This window comes from Heterodontus francisci, chromosome 43 (genome assembly GCF_036365525.1).
Source record: "Heterodontus francisci isolate sHetFra1 chromosome 43, sHetFra1.hap1, whole genome shotgun sequence".
NCBI classification, from domain to species: Eukaryota; Metazoa; Chordata; class Chondrichthyes; order Heterodontiformes; family Heterodontidae; genus Heterodontus; species Heterodontus francisci.
Window position 1 is genome coordinate 24,319,567 of NC_090413.1, and position 26,050 is coordinate 24,345,616.

General features: G+C 42.5%; 1 protein-coding gene across 2 annotated transcripts in view; it reads right to left on the reverse strand.

Moving 5' to 3' along the window:
• The window catches only part of notch3 (notch receptor 3), a 360,298-nt gene that overhangs the window by 162,714 nt on the left and 171,534 nt on the right, over nt 1-26,050 (reverse strand). Inside the window, exons 1-2 of one of the 2 annotated variants that reach the window (XM_068021187.1) lie at nt 16,169-16,497; nt 1,389-1,470 (exon numbers count right to left, since the gene is read on the reverse strand). In XM_068021187.1, the coding sequence (XP_067877288.1) occupies nt 1,389-1,470; nt 16,169-16,229 (143 nt within the window). In that variant the 5' untranslated portion in view covers nt 16,230-16,497. Of the gene's footprint in view, nt 1-1,388; nt 1,471-16,168; nt 16,498-26,050 lie in introns of those variants that run through there. The other variant, XM_068021188.1, reaches the window with a different exon arrangement.

Below are 26,050 nucleotides of genomic sequence, written 5' to 3' on the forward strand. Positions count from 1 at the left end.
TTATTGTTTGCCAAATAATTCTTAGTGTCAGAATGACAACACTGGCCATTCCACTATTGAAGCTAACTAGAAATAGACAACTTCCATAAACTCTGAGCTCAAATAACAGTCCAACCACTGACTGTCCAGAACTGCAAAAGTTAATTCCTGCCATTGTCCAGGCAAAGACAAACTGCTTCTAAAATAGTCTGCTTTGCTTCTGGAATCAGTGATGGTTCAGTGATCAAACTTTATTAACTTAACAGGATTCCGCTGCCTCCTGGCAGTCACTGCACTGGAGATAAAGATCTTGGAATGGTCAGGGATAATCTTCCCCAAATACCCATCACGTTAGCCTCACTGGGGTATGTCTTGGTCACAGCAGAAAGACAAACAGACTTGTGTTTTCTCACATCTTCCATGACCTCAGGACATCCCAAAGCTTCACAACAATAACTGGCATTTATATAGCACCTTTAACATATTAAAACATTCCAAGGTGCTTCACAGGAGCGTTATCAAACAAAATTTTACAGTGAATAATGCACTTTTGAATGCGGCAAACGCGGAAGTCAAGTAGTTAGCTAGTTTCCCCCTAAATCCATCTACGTTATCACCTCAACTATTCTTTGTGGTAGCGAGATTCACATTCTAACTACTCCCTGTGTCAAAATGTTTCTCCTGAATTCCCTATTGGATTTATTAGTGACTACCTTGTACTTATGGCCCTGAGTGTTGGACTTCCCACAAGTGGTTGCAGTGAACCTATACCTGCTGTCACAGCTCAAATCAGCACAAACCAGGGATCGCAAACTTGGCACCTTCCTGCTCTTCGTGGCTCAGTTCCACTTTGGATATTACACTGACCCACAGGACTAGCAGAGGAGTAGTGAAGAACCCTTTTAAAACAGATCCTCCACATGCGCAGATGGCTGAGAATAATGGCTAAATCCCCTTTTCTTCAAACAATGCTTTTGAAAAATTATTTCATCTACTACAACAACAAAAATTTGGGGGGGGGTTGGGGAGGGGATTTTTCAATGCTTTCTTTTTTTAAAAACTGTAATCCTATCAATTGGCAGCAATGGAAAGGTTGCGATTAATTGGCACATCACTTTACACTAATGAAAATTGCTTTGTCTGACTGTACAGGGCCATTGCTTCCACTTGTGGGTTGCGTCCAAAACTAGGGAAATATAAGACGGTTACTAATAAATCCAATAAGGAATTCAGGAGAAACTTTTTTCCCACGAATTGCAAGAACAGCTCAGAGAGCTCATGCATCACCGTGGCAGGAATGGTGCCCTGGGGCAGTACTTGTAGGCAGCTCAGTCACTACGTGGCACACTGACAGAATGCATTTAGAATTCACGCAAATCCAATAGTTTCCAGTCAGAGCAGCAACTTACAGACATGATGCGTCTCCATGTGGGCTCTTGATGCATCGTCCATTATTTTTACAAGGACGGTGACTATCCCGACACTGCAGAGCTACAAGAGAGAGAGAGCAAGATTAATTATTGGAAGTTTTTTTTCAAATAAAAAGAACTAACGAATGAATGAACAAACAGATGACACCAAAGCACTTTACAGCCCATGAATTAAATACAGTCACTGCTGTAATGTAGGAAACAGGGCAGCCAATTTGTGCACAGCAAGATCCCACAAGCAGCAATGGAAGAATGGCCAGATAATCTGTTTGTTTTTTTAAAAAAGTGATTTTGTTTGAGGGACAAACATATTGGCCAGGACACTGGGAAGAACTCCCAGGCTCTTTTTTGATTAATGCCATGGGATCTTTTCCATTCACATAAGAGAGCTGACAGGGCTGTGGTTCAACATCTCGTCTGAAAAACAGCCGTTGTCTGGGAAGAAAAACAATATTTCATTCTAAAATTATAACACCTTGTGATATGATGGCTGCACAAGAACTAAACTGATATTTTTAAACACATATATCACCCATATTAACTAAAGGTCACTTGAATTTCAAGATGTGTGGACCACATACAGAGCTCAATAACTTTTTTTTCTTAATTTGTCCTTGGACTGTGGGCATCGCTTGCAAGGCCAGCATTTGTTGCCCACCCCCAACTGCCCCTGACAACTGAGTGGCTTGCTGGGCCATTTCTACAGCAGTTAAGAGTCAACCACATTGCAGTGGGTCTGGAGTCACATGTAGGTCAGACCAGGTAAGGATGGCAGATTTCCTCCCAGAACACAACAGTAAACCAAATAGGTTTTTACAACAATTCGGTAGTTTCATGATCATCATTACTGAGACAAGCATTTTATTCCAGATTTATTAATTAATTGAATTTAAGTTCCCCTATTAGCCATGGTGGAATTTGAACTTATTCAAGTTTCTGAAAAAAAAATTCACATTGGAAGTAATCTTGTCAACTGTTAAGACTGTAAAATAGAGACACACACACACACGCACACACACACACCTCAGACAGAGAGAGGGCAAGTTAGAGGAAAGTAACATGAGGTAGAGGCCTGCTACCCGACCTGAACCCGACGGGACCCGACGACATGTGTCGGGTTCAGGTTGGGTCGGGCCGGGCAGAGTCCGGGACGGGTTGGCCTGGACACACACGGTAAGTGCTCTGCTGGTAAGTATTGGAATTTTTTTAAAAAGCTTACTTGAGCTGGGAGCCCGGGATGAAACGGAGTCTGTGCAGTGAGCGACTGACATCACTATGACGTCATCACGCATGTGCTGCAGCTTCCGGCAGGTTCGGCATAAGGAAGGTAAGTAAAGGGATGGTCGGCTCGGGTTCGGGTTGGGTCGGGCTCGGGGCAAAATCAGAGGGACTCGGGCCGGGTCGGGCTCAGGTCCGCTGTAGTTCGGTCGGGTTCGGGTCGTGTTCTTTTTCCCGAACTAAAAGTAGGCCTCTAACACGAGCAGAGAGAGAAGTAAATGCAGATGAAGTACGCTCAAGCACAGGAAGCTAACACCAATGATGATGTTAAACCAGTGATTACTTTTCGACACACTATCTCTTTATGTGAATTCCATTTCAGGAAATACTTCAGGAGAAAATCGGACTACCTTCAGACTCAAAGTACAAGGGGAACATGTCGCCCTCTTGATTACACTTACTTCAGCAGAAACCATAAAGCTCTAATGCATCTACCAAAAACTCAGTGAAAACACACTCAGCAGCACGTCTACCATGAAACTCATTGATATACATACCAGCTCATAGACTCTTACAACCTTAAGGCGCAAAAGGAGGCTATTCGGCACATCATGCGTGTGCCAGCTCTGAGAAAACTATCCAATTTTATCTCAAGCCCCAGCTTTTTCCCAGAACCTTGCAAATTAGTCCTCTTCGACTACCTGCCCAATTGCCTTTTGAAAATCGTGATGAAAACTTCCACCCCCCACTCAGGGGAAGGCATTTTATGTTCTTCCCCATGGAGGCAGAGAGCGCATTTAATGGGGTGGGATAGCAGCAGGGGACCCCGCCACCTTCCCGCCTCCACCACAATTCAGGCCATGGTGCAAAGGCCTGTGGACGGCCTTCCCAACCCGTTGACAATTGAGGCCCTTAAGTGGGCCAATTAATGCCCAGTTAAGGGCCTCCTCCCACCACTGCTGGTATTAGCCTAGCAGCAGGTGGGCCTATTACCACAAGGAGAGCACGCCAGGAAAACCTGCATGGGTTGCTTGCTGACTCTGGGGACTTAGTGCCTGATCGAGGGACCCGGTAACGGGAAGGGGGGCCCGCTGAGACACTTTCCCCCCGCCCTTGCTGCCGACCCCCCTACACCCCATCCCTTAAGACCCCCACCCTGCGAAACCCTTCCCGCCCTGACTCACCTGTGGCCTGGGTTCCTCAGCTTCGGTGGGTCCATTACCGGCAACAACCACCACCTCCGCAGTGGAGTTGCTCAGTGAAAGAGCTATGGCCTCTGATTGGCCAGTAGCTCTCAGCAGGCGGGACCACCATGGCCAGGGTCCTTAATCCTGGGGAAAGCCGCCGCTGTCCACTTAAGTGCTCAATTAGTACGTAATGCGGTGGGCTTTCTGCAGAGGGGACGCGGGGCTCTCCCTGCACTTCAGCTGGTGGCCGAGACCCCCGTCACCCACATTAAATCCTCCCCCCCGCCCACCCCAGTAGAGTTTTTCAGATCTTAAGAACGGCCTGTGTGAGGAAATTCCTCCTCATTTCCCCTCTAGTTCTTCTACCAGTTATTTTAAAACTATGACCTCTGGTTACTGACTCATTAGTCAGAGGGAATAGTCTCTCTCTACTTGCTCTATCAGAACATCTTATAATTTTGAATACCTCTATCAGGCCTCCCTGAACCTTCTCTACTATAAGGCGAACAATCCCAAATTCTCCAATCTCTCCACATAACAGAACTTCCTCATCCCTGGTATCATCCTTGTAAAACTGTACTGTACCCTTTCCAAGGCCTTGATGCCCTTCCTAAAGTGTGGTGTCCAGAACTGTACAAAATACTCCATTTGGTGCCTAACCATTGATCTGTAAAGGTGTAGCATGACTTCCTTGCTTTTGTATTCAAAACCCTGACTTACAGAAACAACTATCCCACATGCTTTAACTGCCTCATCAACTTGCCCTGCCATTTTCAAATATTTGAGACTATCCAATCCCAGGTCCCTCTGCTCTTGCACCCCCTCTTGCAAATAGTATCATTTAGATTATACTGCTCCTCCATGACATTCCTCCCAACACACATCACTTCACACTTAGCCGCATTCAACTGCATCTGCCATCTGTCTGCCTATTTCACCAGTCTGTCTATGCCCTCCTGGTGTGCTGCTATCTTCCTCACTAATGACAACATTGCCAAGTTTTGTATCATTTGCAAACTTCAAAACTGTGCTCCCTATACCCAAGTCCAGGTCATTTTTTGATAGCAACTAAAGGTATTGGAAAACTCACTGATACACATACCAGAACGTAGAATCATAGACTGGTACAGCACAGAAGGAGGCCATTTGGCCCATTGTTTTTGCGTCTGCACTTTGGTAGAGCTATCCATTTAGTCCCACTCGCCTGCTCTTTCCCCATAGCCCTGTATATTTTTCCTTTCAAGTGTTTATCTAATTCCCTTTTGAAAGTTTCTATTGAATCTGCTGCCATCACTCCTTCAAGCCGTGCATCCCAAATCACAATTCACTGTGTAATTTTTTCCCCCCACTATTGTCACCTCAGGTTCTTTAGGGAATTACCTTAAATGTGTGTGTGTACTGTGCTAACTGACCCTTCTGCCACTGTCATTATTTACTCTATCCAAACCTGCCATGATTTAAAAACCTTTGTCAAGTCTCCTCTTATCTTTCACTGTTCTGAGGAGAACAACTACAGCTTCTCCGGTCTCTCCACATAACTGAAGTTTCTCATCCCTGGTATCAATCTCTTCTACATCCTGTCTAAGGCATTGATCCTTCTTAAAGTGTGGTGCCCAGAATTGAACACAATACTCCAGCTGAGGCCTAACAGGTAATTCATAAAGGTTTAGCATAACTTCCTTGCTTTATCCTCTATTCTTCTATTAATAAAGCCTAGGGTCCCATAGGTCTTTAAAAAAAAACAGCATTCTCGACTTATGCAGGCATCTTAAAAAATTTGTGAAAATACACCAGGTCTCTCGGTTCCTGCACCCCCTTAAAAAATGTACCCTTCCTACCAAAATTCTTCCTACCAAAATGCATCACTTCACACTTTTCTGCATTAAATTCCATCTGGCATGTGTCTGCATGTTTCAGCACTCTGTCTGTGACCTCCTGAAGTATAGGGGTACTATCCTCCACATTATTTACTACATTTCCAAACTTCATGTCATCTGCAAACTTCAAAATTATGCCCTGTATACCCAAGTTCAGGTTATATACTTTTCTTCAGTCTGAAAAACAACATTCACCACTACTCTTTGATTTATGTCCCTTAGCCAATTTCATATTCATGCTGCCACTGTCCCTTCAATCCTGTGGGTTTAAATTTTGCTAACAGTTCTACTATGTGGTACTTTGCCTTTCGAAAATCCATATACAAAGCATCTACCGCACTGCCATCATCTCTCTTCGATACTTCAAACAACTCAATCAAGTTGACACTATTTGTTTTTAACAAATCCATGTCAACTGTCATTTAATATTGGACCATGATTTTCCAAATGCCAATTAATTCTGTCCTGGATTATTGTCTCTAAAAGTTTCCCCATTACTCATGTTAAGCTGGCTGGCCTGTAATTGCCTCGTTTCTCCCCTTGTCATTTTTTGAACAGAGGTGTAACATTTGCAATCCTCCAGGCGTCCGGCACCTCCCTTATCTCTAAGGAGGATTGGAAGATTGTGGCACGGACCTCTACAGTTTCCACCCTTACTTCCCTCAGTAACCTAGGAGGTATCCCATCTAGACTGGGTGACTTTTCTACTTTGCAAATACTGCTAACCTTTTAAGCACCTCCTCTTTGTCTGTATTTATTCTATCCAATAGCGCTAATGCCTTCTCCTTTACAATGATATTGGAAGCATCCTCTCCTTTCATGAAGACAGATACAATCAACTCATTTAGTCCCTCAGCCATGTCATCTGGCTCCACAAGATCATCTCCTTTTTGGTCCTCAATCAACCCCACCCTTTCTTTGCTGTTTTACTATTTCTGTATTTATAAAAGGGGTTGGATTCCCTTTTCTTTTCCTCTGTACTTTCTGTATTCAGATTGCTTCTCTACTGTATTATAAACTTTACATTTGTCATAAGCTTCCTTTTTCTGTTTCATTGTAATCCCTATATCTTTTGTCGTCCAAGGAGCTCTTGCTTTGGATGTCCCCACTTTCTCCTTGTGAGACTGTATCTACTCTGTACCCAAAGCATCTCTCCATTGTTCAATTATTGTTTCATCTAACCATTTTTTGATTCCAATCCACCTGGGCTTGATCCCTTTTCAACTCACTGAAATTAGTTCTCCTCGAATTAAGTACTGTTACAGTTGATTGTTCCATAACTACGCTAAACCCAAAATTACGATCCCCAAATCCATCACCACTGAAACACGCTCCACCTGCACCATTTCAGTCCCCAGAGATAGATTCTTGTTGGGCAAGAAACACACTGATGACGAAAAGGTACACACGGACATGTGTCAGGAATTCCTCCTCCTTGCCTGTTACACTATTACTACCCCAAGCTATATCAAGATAATTGAAGGCCCCCAATGTCACTGCTCTGTAGTTCTTGCATCTTTCTGTAATTTACCTGCAGATTTGCTCCCCTACCTTCTTCCCACTATTTGTGGAATATCACAAGGATCAGTGCTTGGGCCACAGCTCTTTACAATCAAAATAAATGATTTTGATATGGGGACCAATTGTAATATTTCCAAATTTGCAGATGACACAAAACTAGGAGGGAATGTAAGTTGTGAGGAGGATGCAAGGAGGCTTCAAGGGGATTTGGACAGGCTAAGTGAATGGACAACATGGCAGATGGTATATAATGTGAATAAGAGTGAAGTGATCCACTTTAGTAGAAAAAATACAGAAAGGCAGAGTATTTCTTAAATGGAGAGAGGTTGGTAAGTGTTGATGTCCAAAGAGACCTGGGCGTCCTTGTTCATGAGTCACTGAAAGCTAGGTGCAGCAAGCAATTAAGAAGGCAAATGTTATTTTAGCCTTCATCACAAGGGGATTGGAATACAGGAGTAAAGATGTATTGCTTCAATTGTATAAAGCCTTGGTGAGACCACACCTGGAATATTGTGTACAGTTTTGGTCTCCTTATCTAAGGAAGGATATAGTTGTCATAGGAGGAGTGTGCAACTGAGGTTCACCAGACTAATCCCTGGGATGGTGGAGGGGGGGGGGGGGGATTGTCTTATGAGGAGAGATTGCAGAAACTGGGCCTGTATTCTCTAGAATTTCGAAGAATATGGGGTGATCTCACTGAAATTTACAAAATTCTTACAGGGCGTGACAGGGTAGATGTGGATAGGATGTTTCCTCTGGCTAGTGCGTCTAGAACAAGGGGACAAGGGGAAATCTATTTAAGACTGAGGTGAGGAGGAATTTCTTTATTCAGAGGGTGATGAATCTTTGGAATTCTCTATCCCAAAGGGCTGTGGAAGTTCAATCATTGAGCACGTTCAAGACAGAAATTGATTTCTGAATACTAACAACATCAAGGGATATGGGGATACTGGGTACAAATGGCGCACAGTAGATGATCAGCTATGATCTGTTTGAATGGTGGGGCAGGTTCGATGGGCTGAATGGCCTACTTCTGCTCCTATGACCTTATGGTGGCTGGTGGAAAACTGACTGGGACACACACTAGCACATCTACTGGGAAACTTGCTTAGACACACAGCAACACATCTACTGGGAAAGTTGCTGGTACTCGCACCAGCACATCTACTGGGAAACTGGCTGATTAATAAAACAGTACAACGATCAGAAAACTCAGTGATAAAACTTAGTCAAAGGAAGGGTGTGGCTAATTGGGGACCAAAAAGATCATCTTGTGAAGGCAGAGGACATGGCTGAGATACAAAATGAATACTTTGCATCTGCCTTCACTAGAGAAGAGGATGCTGACAATTTCACAGTAAAGGATGAGATAGTAGAGAAACTAGATAGGATGAAAATAGATGAAGAGGAGATACTTAAAAGTTTGGCAGTGCTCAAAGTAGAAAGGTCACCCAGTACAGATGGGACACATCCTCGATTGCTGAGGGAAGTAAGGGTACAGATAGCCAAGACTTTGCCATAATCTCCCAATTATCCAGCAACTACAGGCCAGCCGGCATAACGGCAGTGATAGAAAACCTTTGAGGCCACATCTGAGATCCAATAAAAAAAATTGTTACTTTGAAAAACATGAGGAAATAAATTAAAGCCAACACTGATTTTTTTTTTTAAAGGCAAGTAGTATATAAGTAACTTCATTAGTTCTTTGATGAAGTAACAGAGAGGGTTCACGAGGGAAGTGAGGCTGATGTTGTGTATATAGACTTGCAAAAGGTGTTCAGTAAAGTATCGTACAACAGACCCGTTAGCAACATTGAAGTCCATGGGATTAAAGCAGTGTTGTGTGGATATGAAATTGGCTAAGGAATAGAAGAGAATCGTGGAAAGGGGTTATTCTTCACACTGGAGGGAAATATAGAGTGCTGTCCCCTAGAGATCGACATTAGGACCACAGCTTTTTTTGATGTATGCTAATGACCTGGGCGTACACAAATCTTTGGAGGTGGGAAGCTGAGAAGACTGTTTAAAAATAATACAGGATCCTTGGGTTTATAACAAGAGGCAGAGAGTACAAAAAGTAAGAATGCTATGCTAAATCATAAATCACCAGCCATGGTCCCAGCTAGAGTACAGTGTCCAGTTTCTGGGCATTACACTTTAGGAAGGATGTCAAGGCCTTATAGGGTGCAGAGGTTTACTGGAATAATACTAGGGAGGCAGGACTTCAGTTATGTGGAGAGACTAGAGAAGTTGGGAAATCTTTAGAGCAGGGAAGACTAAACGGGAGATTTAATAGAGGTGTTCAAAATCATGAAGGCTTTTGACAGACTAAATAGGGAGAAAGTGTTTACAATGGAAGAAGGGTCAGCAACCGAGGACACGGATATAAGCTAATTGCAAAAGAACCAGAGGCAAGATGAAGAAATGTTTTTTCTTTAAATTGCAGGGAGTTGTTGTGATCTGAAATGCAACGTTTGAAAGGGCAGTGGAAGACGATTCAATAGTAATTTTCATAAGGGAATTGGATAAATACTTGAAGAGGAAAAAATTTCATGGGGAAAGGGTAGGGAAGTGGGACTAATTAAATAGTTCTTTCAAAGAGCTGGCACAGGCACAAGGGGCTGAATGGTCTCCTTCGGTGCTGTATTAAATCTATAACTTTATTCACACATACCTGCACAGGTACCAGTAAACTCAGCGGTACACACATCAGTATATCTACCTGGAATTCCTCCCCCTCCATACCCTCTACATTTTTTTAAACTAATCTATATTGGGATTTTGAAGTCCTTTATTATTATTACTGTATTGTTTCAAATCCTTCTGAAATTTGCTTGCAAATTTACTCCTCCATCTCCTTCCCTTTATTTGGTAGTATGGTATACATCCAGCAACATAATAGCTCGTGTTCTGCTTCTTAATTCTAACCAAAGAGATTCTATGAACCCTCAAGTACATCACACACCTCTTTCCAGGGTACGAACGTCTACCAGTGATCAGTACTGCTACCACTCCTACCTTTTCCAACCCTGAATACATTGCAGGGAGTAATGCTAAGTTTCCATTCCTGCACTTTGAATAAAATTGCCACTATATCAAATGGAAACCACTTATGCCTGCAGCTCACCACCGTTATTTGTCATGTTCCTTGCATTTACGCACATGCACATCAAACCTGCCTTAGTCTGCTTAGCATTGCTCTCCTGTCTGATCGCTCCAATTTCTGGGCAACACTTTATTTTAATGCTGTTTACCTCTTTCAGCCCCTTATGCACTTTGTTTCTCCTCTCTGTTGCTTCACCCTGGTTCCCCTCTGTCTGCCAAATAAGTTTAAACTCTTCCCACAGCACTGTACCAATAAACTTACTGATACACACACCAGCAAACCTACCAGAAAACTCACCATTACATCTAGTGTACGGTAGTGTCGTAGTTATGTTACTGGATGAGTGATCCAGAAAATGCAAGTTCAAATTTTACCATGGTAAATTGAGAATTTGAATTCAGTTGAAAGTCTAATATAAATAACTAACATGTTGGATTATTGTAGAAAACCACAGGTTCACTAATACCCTTAGGGAAGGAAACCTGCTGTCCTTACCCGGTCAGACCTATACATGACTCCAGTCTCACAACAATGTAGTCAATTCTTATATTACCTCTGAAATGCCCTAACAAATCGCTCAGTTATATCACACGGCTACAAAGACGACGGCTGACCACCACCTTCTCATGGATAATGAGGGAAGGGCAATAAATGACAGCCTCGCCAACAGTGCCCACAACCAGAGAATAAATTGTAAAAAAAGGCAGCAGCACGTCCATCACTAAACTCAAGAATACACATACACACCTGCACATCTACCAGATACACACACCTCTGGGATAATTAGCTTCATGTTAAGAACATATTTTAATCAGTTTTAATGCAACATTTTGGGGAAAGGAGTATTATGTTTCCCCATGTCATTCATGTTTTTTTAAATTTATAAATTCTACTTGAAATAGCCCAGGTCCATTAGTGGGTGACATTTTGTACAAGATTCTATCTTAATGTTTGGTTTACTGCTTTTCTCTCTTGAAAATGTTGCTCAATGTCCCCATGCCATGGCATCTGTAAACTAAAACAAATGGCCCTGGAGTGGTAGGAGGTGGTGGTACGGAACTGTTAATTATATCAGCCAGATGGGGAGAACAGTCGAGAACAATGCCCTGGATGGTGTCACAAGGCTCCCAATCATCAGTCACAGAGCAAAGACCTGGCAGTGGGTCAACTGCCCATCTCTTCCAAGTCAGAATATTGTTTGGCTTGGTAGTGACAGAAAAACGGGCTTGAGGGCGATGAAATAACTAGACATAGGGAAACAATAAACACTAATGAGCTGGATGGTGGGGATATTCTTAGTGTTCCTGCAGTTGGGAAGGAGGAGAAAATCATGACTATTCTCGATCGCCATCCAGTGACTGCTGCTGGAAGTGAGTCCGTGTGGACATGAGCTGAGGTCAAATCAGGGTTACGCTCTGATGCCACCTTCACTGTCAACCAATTTTCATTGCCTGGGCACACAAACCTGGACCAGCAACCTCAGCTGCTCTAGTCTTCCCACACAACTGAATTCCCTCATCCCTGTACTATTCTAGTAAATCTCCTCTATACCCTCTCCAAGGCCTTGACACATTCCTAAAGTGTAGTGCCCAGAATTGGACACAATACTCAACAAACATAATGGACACAATAAAGGTTTAGCATGACTTCCTTACTTTTGCAATTTATGCCTCTGTTTATAAAGCCAAGGATCCCGAATCCTTTTAAACAGCCTTCTCAACTTGTCCTGCCACTTTCAAAGACTTGTGTACATACACCTCCACATCTCTGTTCCTGCATCCCTTTTGAAATTGTACTATTTATTATATTGCCTGCCCTCATTCTTCTGACCAAAATGCATCACTTCACACTTCTGTGTCATTCCACGTGAGCTGTTAATAAGATAAGCAGGTTCCTCAGTGAATGCAAATAGGGAAGAGAGAGAGTGCACAACAGAGTTCTGCTACAGATGTCTTCCAATTTTAAGATTATAAACAGCTAAAATTTCTAATTGATTGGAAATGATCTGATTGGCAAAATTCACTGGATCCAAAAACTGCCCCTAACTGGTATAATTGTTATTGTTAATATTACATGTGAGGTAAATGTTGGAAAGTCAGCAAAATTAAAAGTGCACAAAACTGAACTGACATGGGTAGGCAACTGATTAGAAGCTAGGAGACAGAGAGTAGGGAGAACGGGTATGTACGCCAATTGGCACGATGCAACTAGTGGTGCCCTGAAGGATCTGTACTGGGGCCTCAGCTTTTCCACTTTATTTATCAATGGCTTAGATGAAGGAAGAGAGAGCCATAAATCCTAGTTTGCTAATGACACCAAGTTAGGCAGCACAGTAAGCAGTATAGATGAGAGCAGAAAATCGCAAAGCAACATTGATAGATTAAGTGAGTGGATAACAATTGAGTTTAATGTGGGAAAATATGAGGTTACCCACTTTGGACTTAAGAAAGATATATCGGAGTATTTTCTAAATGGTGAGAAACTAGGTACTGTGGAGGACCAGAGAGATTTAGGGGTGCATGTACAGAAATCACTAAAAGCTAGAGGGTAGATACAAAAGAATTATTAAAAAGATCAACAGAATGATAGCTTTTATTGCAAGGAAGCTAGAATACATAGGGGTGGAAGTTATTCTGCAGTTGTATAAATCTCTGGTTAGACCACAACTGAAGTACTACATTCAGTTCTGGGCACTCCACCTCAGGAAGGATATACTGCCCTTCGAGGGGATGCAGTGCAGATTCAGCAGATTGCTACTAGGACTAAAAGGGTTAAATTATGAAGGTAGGTTGCATAGACTCAGCCTGTCTACACTTGAGTATCGAAGATTAAGGAGTGATCTAATTGAGATGTTTAGGACGGTTAAAGGATTTGATGGAGTAGATGGAAACTATTGCCTTAGGTGAGGGGAGTCTAGAACAAGGGGGCAGAACCTTAACCTAGATCATTCAGGGGTGATGTCAAGAAACACTTCTTCACACAATGGGTAGTGGAAATCTGAAACATTTTTCTCTAAAAATCTGTTAAGGCTGGGGGCCAATCGAGAATTTCAAAACTGAAATTGATAGATTTTGTTTGGTAAGAGTAATAACGGATATGAAACCAAAGCAGGTGAATGCAGTTAAATGCAGATCAGCCATGAACTAACTGAATGGCAGAACAGGCTCAAGGGGTTATATGGCCCCTTCCTTCTCCTGTTAGAAGTCCGGTCAAATGCAATAGATACATCTGAATGTTAAACAGCATAGATCTCAGATAGGGTGAGATGTGGTGGCACAGCCTGTTTACTGCAGAGGCCGGCTGTAGCCAGGAGTGGAGGCCCTGTCGACTGTTTCCTTCCCGGTGAGCTCTTTATCACGGACTGCTCCCTTAATGGTAGGCACAGAGGAAAAAGTACATAGAAGATACAGGCCATTTGGCTCAGCTGGTCTTCATGCTCCCCACAAGCCTCCTTCCACTGTACATTATCTAATCCTATCAGCATATCTGTCTATGGGGAGGCAGGGAATCAACAGCACAAATGAATCTATCACTCCACTTGCAGGTTCAGAGAGGTTAGAGAAGATGTCAGTTAAGATGCTGACACAGAATTGGCAGGGGCACCCAACATTGGTATATTTTAAGTGATTGTTTTTGGTAACAACAGCTTGCATTTATGTAGCACCTTTAATGTAGTAAAATGTCCCATGGTGCTTTACCGGAGTGTTATCAAACAATTGGACACCGAGCAACATAAGGAGATATTAGGAAAGGTGACCAAAAGCTTGGTCAAAGAGGTAGGTTTTAAGGAGCTTCCGAAAGGAGAGTTGGAGAGTTTATAGGCACGAATTCCAAAATTTAGGGCCTAGGCAGCTGAAGGCACGGTCGCCAATGGTGGAGTGAAGGAAATCAGGGGCCAGAAATGAAGGAGCGCAGAGATTTTGGTGGGTTGTCGGGCTGGAGAGGGTTACAGAGGTAGGGAGAATAGCATACCATTGATCTCCCCACCCCCTTTCCCCAAGTTCTTTTATTCCTAACTGATGTATGGAGGAATGTGAAGTGTAATTTCTCAAGAGCTCCAGCATTCAGTGCATCGAGTGTCCAAAGAGCTATGAGACACGAGGTCTGTCAATGGCTTCACAAACTGCAGACACAAAGCGTCATGTTAATGTGGAGGGGGGCGGTGCTGTTCGGGCCACAGTTTCAGAGAGGACTTGAGCACCAAGTTCAAAAGTCAGGTTCCTCGTTGAAGGACCAACTTGAACAAAAAAAGACTGCATTTGAACACCCATAGCCCATAAAGTCACTCTCTCAGCAACTGGTTAAAAAAAAAACCCACCACACTGCCTTTGACTGAGAGTGATTCAGGTCACTGAGATGCAAAAACAATATATATATATTTTGCAAGACAGAATTGTCTGCTCAGCCCCTGCCTCAGGGGGAATGCCAAACAATGGAGAGAGTCAGTGTGCTCTGAATAATGCTCGGTGACAGATGATGATCTGGCAAGGTCGAGTTTAATGTAAAACAAAACTAGATGCTGATCCCATTCTGCTTTGTAAGTGCTACACCACTGGTTTTCAGACCTCGTGGACTACCTCTCCCCCCACCCCCCTCCACTGTCCCATACAAAGACTAGGAGGCTTTTATCCATTCCATCATTCATGGGTTGTATGTGTGTGTTCAACTCTGGTTCCCAAAGATACCGAGATATGAAGGATTGTTGGGTGTATCAGCCCCTGGATCACAAGCAGTTCCCCACAGCTGTCCAGGGACATAGTCCCCCTCGGAAACTCTCTCTCATTTCCTTTTCCATTTCAGACAAAAGAACAGTTTCATATTAAAACCCACCATTGAATAGACAAAAATGAGAGGGGGTGGGGGGGTAGAGAAAGAGAGAGAAGGCGGAACCCTCTCCGGTCCAGATTTCCCTTACAACTCTCTGCTCACACAAGGCTGAAGGACGTGTTTAAAAAAAAAACTTCTGAACTGGGATCAAACAGTTCTGGGCAACAAATACGATTATTCCTCAGCCTAATGTTCCTGCGGTCGTGTTAACATCATATGACAAACAGCTGCTGAAATCTCAGCATCTCTTTGGGTTCTGTTTCATAATTTCTTTAACAATACCGCGGTGAATTTAACATGTTCACATATTTGTTGCGAACACAAACTTCTTCGCCCATCTGTTTGCAAATTTCCAGACAACGGGATTCATTATTTAAGAACAGAAATGAACTTCAATGTAAAGTTCTTTTAAAAAAACGCTCATTCGGCACATCAAACTGGCTTTGCCAGTTCAGAATTACTGCAGGGAATCTACATGTTGTGTGGTTAAAAGGATCAAAACATCTATAAAACTATACAACAAATGGCCAACTGTAACACTGAGAGGCTGCACGTTTAGAGGTAGCCACTGTGAAATTTACATCAATCGTCTTCAGTACAAGCCTTTCCACAGCATTTGTGATCTTTTTATTCTAAAATGCCCAGCTTAATTCACCAACAACCTATAAATATGTGCATTTTAAAATGTGTGTATCTGCACTAAACAAAACCAACCGACAACAAAATTAACCTCTCAGAGCTTATAACAGAAGTTTGTTTCATTTGTTCAGACAAAAAAAAAGTTACTTATAATGTTGAAGAACAGTTGGATCGCCAAGTTTGCAGTGCTTCTGGCACCGAAAAGCACTGATTTGCAACAACAACAACAAAAAAAATCCCACGATTGTTCGGAATTAACTTTTTAAAGAAAACCACGCTTTCTGATCCTTTACAAAAATCCTGATTGCCCCTATTCACAGCAGACCATTCCGCCACTCGGTGTAACACAGCCTCCTTGCGCTTTTCCTTAAGTCAAGCCCGTACCTCCACATTCAGCCGCCAGCCAGAGTCCCCAAAGTAAATTCCAGAGTTTTAAATCCCTCATTGCTCGCCGTTTAAAGGTGCGGAGTTTTCCTCGATTAATTTATACATCCATTCAAACGTGGAGCCCAGAAAGTCCGAATTATCGCGGGGTAGACCAGGGTGGGGAAAAAAAACAAAATAAAATAAACGGGGGGCGGCCGGGGGGGTTGGTGGACAAGTGTCAGCAGAATCCTCGGTTCGATTCCCCCCCGAGCCCGCGTCTCCAAACTTCAGAACAAACTTTTTGAAAACTTCAGCAGTGCAGGCTGCCTTGAGGCGCACACAGGGCTGTATCCATCCGCGCAAGGGAGGGAGGGGGTGGGCGGATTCCTGTCCCGAATGGTAACAAGTCTCACCCAGGTCACTAATGGTGAGACTCAGAACCTCAGAGAAACCCTCCCGGCAAGTTTCATATCTTTTAAGCCATGAAAAAAAAATACCTGGACTACTTGAAGAGATTGAAGGAAACGTTTACTCTTGTTTGATTTACTTTCTAAAAGTTTGGTTTAGTTATTTGGGAGCTTTAAAAAATGTAGCCATATAAGATTTTATTTTTTTTGATATTCCAAATATTTGGATCTACTCTGTCTTAAAATAATACGGACAGGAGACGGAGAAATGCTCAAGGGTGGATCAGACACAAGTTTGATTCAAAAGTAAATGTCTTTGATACTGAAATGTGCTGCTGTAGCTGGAGGAACTTGCTTGTTTTATGTAAGGATTCAACTTGCTGCGTTTTATCCCATGACTGCGGTTAAATATGAATTAGTTGTGATGCGTCTCTCATTTAAAAATCGCGAGGAAATTGGAAGAGCCTTCTTTGGCTTTTTTGTTTTGCATCTTTTAAAAGAGAGGAGAGTGCTCCTTTAAAAGTGAGAAGCAGGCTCCTTTAAGAGCGAAGGACGCCGCTGCGGAGGTATTTCCCTGCGGAGCCTGGGAACAGAACGAGGAGATAAATCAGAAGAAAGGTTTTTGTAGCAACATGGCGCTGCAGCACTCTGTCTCAAACACTGGGGTCATGTAACACAGGGCGAGGGGAGGATGGGGGACAGAAAAGCAAAACCACATCAGACCTTGTTAAACATAAGGAACAGAAAAATTACATAGCACTGTAGAGAGAAGTGCTAAACAGGGAAAAGGTCATCATACAGAAAAAGCAGCGGGGAGGAACGTGAATAGAATGGGCTGCTTTTCACTTTTTAAGATGCTGGAGGAATTAACCAAGTAATATTCTCAGAGAAGTGCTTTACTAGTTGTCCTGATGGTTCAGAGCCCCTGCTTTCTGAGCAATACAGACCAGGATGCTCCCAACGCTGATTTTCAGCCTAAACTCAATAGTTGATCCTGAACCAGGATAGCAGTAGAGTTAGGGAAGGGAAGATTGTCCGGGCTTCCATTCCTGATTACTGCACTTCCTACGTGAACCCTGACTTGGGCTGGGCTGTGACAGTCTCCACAGTCGAATAGCCAGTCGTCGTCAAAGGTCACACGTTAACAATGGTGACTTGGGCAAAGTGCGAGAGAGCACCCGGTACTTTTGGAACTGTACCCTAATGAGGGAGTCTTCACGAGAGGGCTGGAGGGAAAAATAAAACTGAACATTTAAAAACTTTCAAGCTTCAGATTTGGAAGGGTGTAGATTCTGTTCCCAGGGTTTGAGTCGACCCAGTTTCAGCTGGTGATGTGGTATTGGCTTGGTTCCTGCTCCTGGTGACCTCTACTGCTAAGTGTGCCTGTGTGGACATGGGTCCAAAATAGAAGAGTTCAACTGTGCTGAACCCAGTGGGCAAATAGCCTGAGACACTCATTAACCAGGTTCCTCCTTGCTATGTGGACTGAGTAGACACTTGAGACTCAGCTGTGATGCACTCCGCAGTCAGCAAGCCTGCTATCACTAACTGTCACGACATACATAAATGGCCAATTGAATGACGTACTGGAGAGTACTAAGTGCCGATGAAATCACATCAAGTCATTAGTCAGTGCTTTGTGAAGGGTAGCAAATTGAGGCTAAATTTTTTCTCTGAATATTCAACCAAGAAATGGTAGAAAATAGAGGATATTGCACCACTAAATGAAATTAAAATAACTCACCAATAAAATTGGCATAAGCCAATTACTTACATTTCCTTTTCACATTAGTCAGAGCTCATTAATACTACAGTGTTCTTTAATATTCAGGAGTGAAGAGAGCACTTCAGCTCAAATCAGGTGAATTAGTTGTGGCAAACTTAATCCTACATTTGCAACACTGCAGCCTGTGTTTTATTTTATACAGAATTCACTCCAATCTGTAGGTTACCCTCTACAACACTTTGCTGTCCAGTCCTCCATCCTATGGCCAACATTTGTCAATCAATATCACTAAAACTGATCATCTGGTCATTTTACTCATTGCTGTTTGTGGGATCCTGCTGTGTGTAAAATTGGCTGCTCTTTCCCTGCACTAAAGCATTTGAAGTATACTTCAAATGAACTTAATTATCTGTTAATCACTTTTCAGATGTCCTAAGGTTGTGAAAGGCAGTATGAAAACACAAGTTATTTCTTTTCGAGCACATTTTACTTTATAAATACATCTGGGCTACAACACCCATTGCATACGCTGTCTTATAGTTATTACTCATTTCGTATCCATTGTCTATTCCATAATCCACACTTCATGAAGTTTACCATGTTTATAAAAATGTTTAAATCCTTGTGTGGAGTGAATAAAATCCATCAGCATTCCCATTTCTGATTGTAGTTGTCAGCTGTGGTTCAGTGGCTAGCACTCTTGTTTCTGAGTCAGAAAATTGTGGATTCAAGCCCTTCTCTAGAGATTTGAGCACAAAATCTTGGATGACACTGTGGAAGTTTTGGAGGTGCTGTCATTTGGCTGAGGCATTAAATGGAGGCCCCATCTATCCTCTCATGTGAATGTAAAAAATCCCATGATACCATTTTGAAGAAGACTGGGGGAGTTGGCTAATATTTATCCCTCAACCAACATCACTAAACCAGATGATTTGGTCATTATCACATTGCTGTTTGTGGGAGCTTGCTGTGCACAAATTAGTTGCTGCATTTCTTACATTGCAACAATGACTCCATTTCAGAAAGTACTCTTTTTATTGTAAAATGCTTTGCGACATCTTGAGGTTGTTAAAGGAGCCAAATAAATGAAATTATTTCATTCTATGTCTATCACATAACCCCATAGAGAGTTCGACATGATCAGGCTCAGCAGTGATGCCCTCCAGGATCAAATAGCCTGACAAAACTCACTGTTAAGACATCTGGCCTCTCTGGAACCAAAACCAAGCAATAGTCACTGCCTTTAAGAGAGGAGGCAAGAAAACTGGGAAAAGAGAACATCTAAGCATATAACATGGAGATGTGTCCCAGTGGCTTACACAGCTTGTATTTTAGTCAGCTCATCTGAGCCAGGTGGTAGTATGGGCACTACAATTGGCCTCAATTACATAGAATCTACTCCTCAGAATCAGGTCATTTAACCAATCTGGCCCATGTCATAGTTTATGCTATGCATGTGCATCCTCCCACCCCTCTTATTCCTTCCTCATGTGCTTATCTAATTTCTCCTTAAATGCATCTGTGCTTTCGTCTCACCTACTACTTACAGTAGCAAGTTCCACATTCTCACTGCTCTCTGGGTGAATTCCCACTGGGATTTATTGGAGAAGTGGAAAATCAGCTGTGTTCCTGCCCATGATCACCTGTTGGAAAGTGTACATATGTGAATGTTGAGTGAGGATGTGATTAGGGTTAGTCCCCCTTAATAACCTGTCAACACTGACTGACTGACTGAACTTACACTTGATTGATTACTCAGGCAGAATACTGGAGGGTGCCCCTGTGCTTGTGCAGCCATACTCCAACGAAGCAGTCAACTCCTTCATATAGGAGACTGGCAGAAAATGGGCCAAAACACCAATGAACATGCCAGTGATCTGCCCTGTAAATGAACAGGAAGTATTCCTCAGCATTGGGACCAAGGGGCTGTATTACTAAACCACTTTTTTAAAAAACTGTTTCAGAGAGCTATGCTAGTTGTGACAAGTGACAATATGGAAAGGATACTTTGAGTGGGGTAGTTTTATTTCTGCAGCTTAAATTTCCATTCAAGAGCTTTTATACTTACCCTGGGGATTTGGGAGAGCAGTACCAAACTAACTTTTGATGCTTCATTGTCTTGTGTCACTACTATCCATGTCTCTGCTTTCCCACTGAGTGTATCACCTACTTATGCACAATGGCACAATTTTACACTGTGGTGTGAGCACGGTGACACTGTGAAGCAGCTCAGCACAACCGGAGAGGCAGATCAAGAAAGCCACTGCCATCAGCTGAACGAATGAATGCTGCTAACTTTGTATTCTTAAAGTGCCATCAGCTGTGCAAGACTCACACATTGGGAATCAATAGTATTGCAATATTGTAAAAGGAACTTTAGCTGAAACTAGGCTCTCCAGTGAGTAGTTAGTGGGCACATTTGCTGAGCCCCCAGTTCATTTCTTGCACATTCTACAGCTCCCCAATTGGATAAAGGGAACAAGGCCACTGGGGCCACCATTCCCATTAAGAGGTTTCTGCGGTATCTTAGCAACCTTATTGTTGACCTATGCATTAGTAACACGATGAGAATGCAGCTAAAATGAGGATGATGTAGAACTCCCCATTGGAGTGAAGGACCTCATTGTTCCTCTGCCCCACCATGAGCGGGTATGGGGGTTTTCACACTGAATCCTGTGAGAATTGGCATGACTTCAGATTTTAAGCAGAATTTTATTTAAAATATAGCAATGTAGCAGTCACAGTTCTATTACATGTTGATGATACAACAGGGCAGTAATACAAAGAGATTCCCTCTCTGCCCTACTGAAGCAAACATATTTCTGCCTCATCTTCAGTGGCTGCTACCCTTCCATCAATTACAACGGTAGCAGATATCTACAAACTGATCCAACAAGCAGAGGGGTTGTGCTGCTGGTGGCACTACAGTGAATGATAGATACACGGACGAAGTTCAAATTATTTTTCCCGTTTGTTGCCAGATAGACTACAAAATAAAGTAAGCAACATGGGAGAATATTCATCTAATTCTGTTCATAGTGCCAGCTATGTCTCAATATCTAACACTCTTGCTTTGAAGTCAGAGGGTTGTGGTTCAAGTCCCATTCCAGAGACTTGAGCACAAAATCTAGGCTAAGACTGAGGGAGTGAGCCATTGTGTTGGAGGTGTCATCTTTCAGATGTGATATTCAACTGAGGGCCTCTCAAGTGGATATTAAAGATCTTTCAAAGACCAGGTGAGTTCTCCCCGGTGTCCCGGCCAATATTTAACGCCAACCAACATCACAAAAATAGATGATCTGGTCATTATCACATTGCTGTTTGTGGGAGTTTGCTATGTGCAAATTGGCTGCTGCGTTTCCCACATTACAACAGTGACTACACTTCAAACGTCCTTAATTAACTGTGAAGCGCTTTGGGACGTCCTGAGGTGGTGAAAGATGCTGTAGAATTGCAAGTTCTTACCATCGCTGAAGGAGGAGCTGTATCGGGTCCAAACTGGAGTACCACCATCCCAATTTCTAAAACTGAGCAACAGGTTCCCCCTTGTTCAATGCCTGGTCTGTTCTAAAGCTAGTCATTCACAGGTGTCCAGCCTGGGAGAATTGTCCCTCCTGTCTTGTGGGGAAGTCCTTGCCCCCTGCTCAGGGTTTCAATGAATGGCATGGCTGCCATCAGGAACTAACTGCAAATCCACATCCTGCAATTCTGACAGATGGTGCAGGCATCCAGTGCTGCTAAAGAAGCCAAAAACAGGTCCAGTGGTGACAGAAACACCTCTGGCCTAAACTCTACATGGCCAAGCTCCCTCTGCTCTGCCCGGCAATGTGTCTTGCCCCAAACTGGTAACCTCTCTGAGTCAGATTGCTAATTAATACTGATTTAAGAGCTGTTTTGTGTTATCTGTCCACAAAAAGCTAGGTTAACCCTGCCTTAAAGTGCCTTCATAAAAAAATCTTGTAGCCAGCACACAGAAGCCGGTTTCATCCCAATTAGTCTGTGGTGGATTTAAGCCCAAACCCTAGAAACAAAAGGCCAGTGTAGGAAGGCACTATACTACTCCAGTTCCATCATCATTTTTCTTCCTGTATAAGAATCCCCATAAAACATATGAATTATTTGCCAAAGAAATTTCCTTTGGATTGGGATTTCTATAAGCTGCAGACAGAAACAATTTACAAATCTTTACAGCACAGCTCTTTCAATCAACGATTCATTTGAAGCAAAAACTGAAACAGCTGAACAAAAGCAGACTTTATATGGGAGTGATGTGGTGCAGAGTTCAGTCTCAACAATGGGTAGATTTTGCTTTTAAATGTTTGTGTAATGTAAGCGCAGGATTGAAGAACATTTTATGCTTTAATCAGAAATTCTATGCACGGAGAGCTTATGGGATGTGGTTTGCTGCATTGGGACTGAATGCTTGGATAAAGTGCATTTGATGTGGAGTTGACTAATACATCCACAAAATTCCCTAGGGAGAGAGATTTGGGGCTTTTATTCTTGTCCTTTGATACTTAACATTTAAGTAGCGGTATATAATATTTTGCTGAGCATTTTTAAGACTTATTTCTCCCCCCATTTTAAGTCATCTGACCATTTACCTTTCACTTCACATGACCTCTTCCAAGGCCTCTGCTGTTGTAGATATTAGGAAATAAATGATGTGGGAGGGGTCAGATTAATCACACTCAAATGTCTCATCTTTCCTTTTAACCTCCAGTCACCACCATCCAAGTGACAGGAGTACAAATGGAGTAAAGCTTATTTTTTTTCTCTAGTCATGTGACCTACCTTTAAACAATTGATCATTATTCTTTTCTCACCATCTCTCGAGGTGAACTCGTGATAGTGCATGTTTCTACAGGTGTCAGTATTCCTCCTATACCTCCATGTTAATAGCCAACTTTCTGCCCTGCTCCACCAAAGGTACCGACTGTTGCTGAGGTATGGTTCCACAGCACCAGTTTCTCTTCGGTACTGTGCAATCCCAAAAAATTGAATGTCAGCAGGTACTCAGCTGGGTGAACTCACAGCCAAGCCCAAATATCCACTAACGCTAAGATTATCAGGCAGCAGGAATCCTGGCTATGGCAATGCCGAAGTCAATAGTAACTTCCCCAATCACCTCACCTTCATTTCGCTAACACAGTGCAGACCAGGATTTGCATCTGGGAATTTCTTTATGCCTCAATGGGTAGTGCATGTATCTGCTGAACCATCAGAAGAAACTGTTAGTGATTCAATTGCTGCTTTCAGTTGTGCCACAGAGGGAAAGTTTTAAATGGAAGCCAAATGATTCTCAATTGATAGTGAAAGAAAACACGAGGGAGACTGAAATGGTTAAAGAGGAATCTGATTCACCTTGTGCTCTGGCTTGCTTCCAGTAGCATTGCATGCTGCAACGGGACACTCCCCATTAGGTAATGCACCAGGATTAATCCAATCCACAATCTGCCAGAACGCCCTGCAGTTGACACCTGTGTAAAAAACTGAGGGTTTTCAAAATTTTTAATCCTTGATGATGTAATTTAACCAGAAGGCAAAAACAGTTGGATTTCTTTCTTTTTCATGTAAGGGGAGTATTGGCAGTGTTTTCCTTTTTCTCTACTATTCAATTGAAGCCTAAATATAGAACTGACTTGTTTGTAAAAATTAAAACTTAATTAACTTAAAATTAATATGGAGTCTTATTATGTTGTCAAAAGGACTCGAGGTGACCCAATGAATTATTGTTGAAGTACAGTAAAGGGTAGATATTCTGAGACCATGGCGTACCTTGCACATCGCAGGTGTCAGAAAAGTAAGGTGTACGTAACTGTGGCAACTGTTCTACACTGGCAACATCCCTTAAACAGCAATGAGAGGAATGACCAGTTAATCTGTTCTTTGGTGCTGTCGGTTCAGGAAGGTTATCGAGAATCTCAAGACATTACAAGGTAGCTTAGAGTTCCTATTTACTACACATTTTGTCGATGAAACATGGTTCCAATCAAATGCAATTTCCTAGATTGAGAGAACTAGGATGAAAACTCAAATTCCTCCCCACACCAAATCAATGGAATCTAAAGACTGAAAAACAGACGACCGAAACAACAGGAAATATATCCCCATTGCTCTTTTACGGACATACCTATCTATTATGTCACTGGGGAATCTCAGTAAAGTAGTCTTTACCCAAACCATCATAGTGCCAGAGAACTTAGGTGATGACCACACTGGATTTCCAGAGGACTTAGGCAAATACCCATCCAAAAATAAGTGCCAGGGAACTCAAGGAGTAGAAAATATACCCACACATCCCTGGGTGGCCAAGGAATTACATACGAACATACGAATTAGGAGCAGGAGTAGGCCATTCGGCCCCTTTGTGCCTGCTCCACCATTTAACAAGATCATGGTTGATCTGATTGTGGCCTCAACTCCACTTTCCCGCACAGCCCCAATACTCTTTGACTCCCTTGTTAGTCAAGAATTTACCTACCTCTGCCTTTAAAATATTCAATGACCCTGCCTCCACAGCTCTCTGGGACAGAGAGTTCCAAAGACTCACAACTCTCTGAGAGAAAAAAATTCTCCTCTTCTCCATCTTAAATGGGCAACCCCTTATTTTTAAACTGTGTCCCCTAGTTCTAGTCTCTCCCACAAGGGGAAACATCCTTTCAGCACCCTGTCAAGTCCCATCAGGATCTTATATGTTTCAATAAGATCACCTCTCATTCTTCTCAACTCCAATGGATACAGACCCAACCTGCCCAACCTTTCCTCATAAGATAACCCCTTCATCCCAGGAATCAGTAGAGTGAACCTTCTCTGCACTGCTTCTAACGCATTTATATCCTTTCTCAAATAAGGAGACCAAAACTGTACACAGTATTCCAGATGTGGTCTCACCAATATCCTATACAATCGTTGCAAAACATCCCTACTTTTATATTCCATTCCCCTTGCAATAAATGATAAAATTCCACTTGCCTTCCTAATCACTTGCTGTATCAGCAGACCATACCAAATTCAGACAGACTGATGGCTAGTCATTGGCCAATAGGGAAAATGGACAAAAAAGTGTGAACAATGTGTTGGTACCATTCTTACAGTGAAGCATTACTAATTTGTTTGACCCCTTGCTCATGTACAGTGGCCTTTCTATCTCTCCTCCTCTCCTGAAGATCCATGGATCCTGAATATCCAATAGCACTTTTCCAAGTGGTTTTATGTACAAGCCAAGGCATAATAGTCAACCTTTAGGGGAGAACCACAAACTAGTCTGATTCTGTCCCTCATCCCAAGTCCACAAACAAACAATTTCCAGGAGAGGTAACTGGGTATTGATCAGGAGCCCGTCGCAAGTTCAAAGGTACTTAACACCAATTGCACAAACACACCATTCACTCATTAAAATCAGCTAATTTAGCAGACTGAAGAAATCAGACTGAGGATTTTCCTTGTTTATGAGACTCAATACTACCACTACGGATCCACCAACATGAGAATGAGAGTTCTTATTGCTGTTATTTTTAATGGGGAAAGCAATTTAAACTTAAATATTTGCAATTGCTGCAAAGTGAAAATTTATCTGAATATCTGAAATATAGTCATCAAAGCACACTTGTTGATATTCTCACACTTCTGAATAATGCATCCATGTGAGATTAAGTTCTAAAGTTATTATTATGCACTTAACAATATCATTTAACAAACTCGATACCATCAGAAAATTTTATCTACAATTGACTACAATCTACAAGTGTGGGAAAATATACCTTG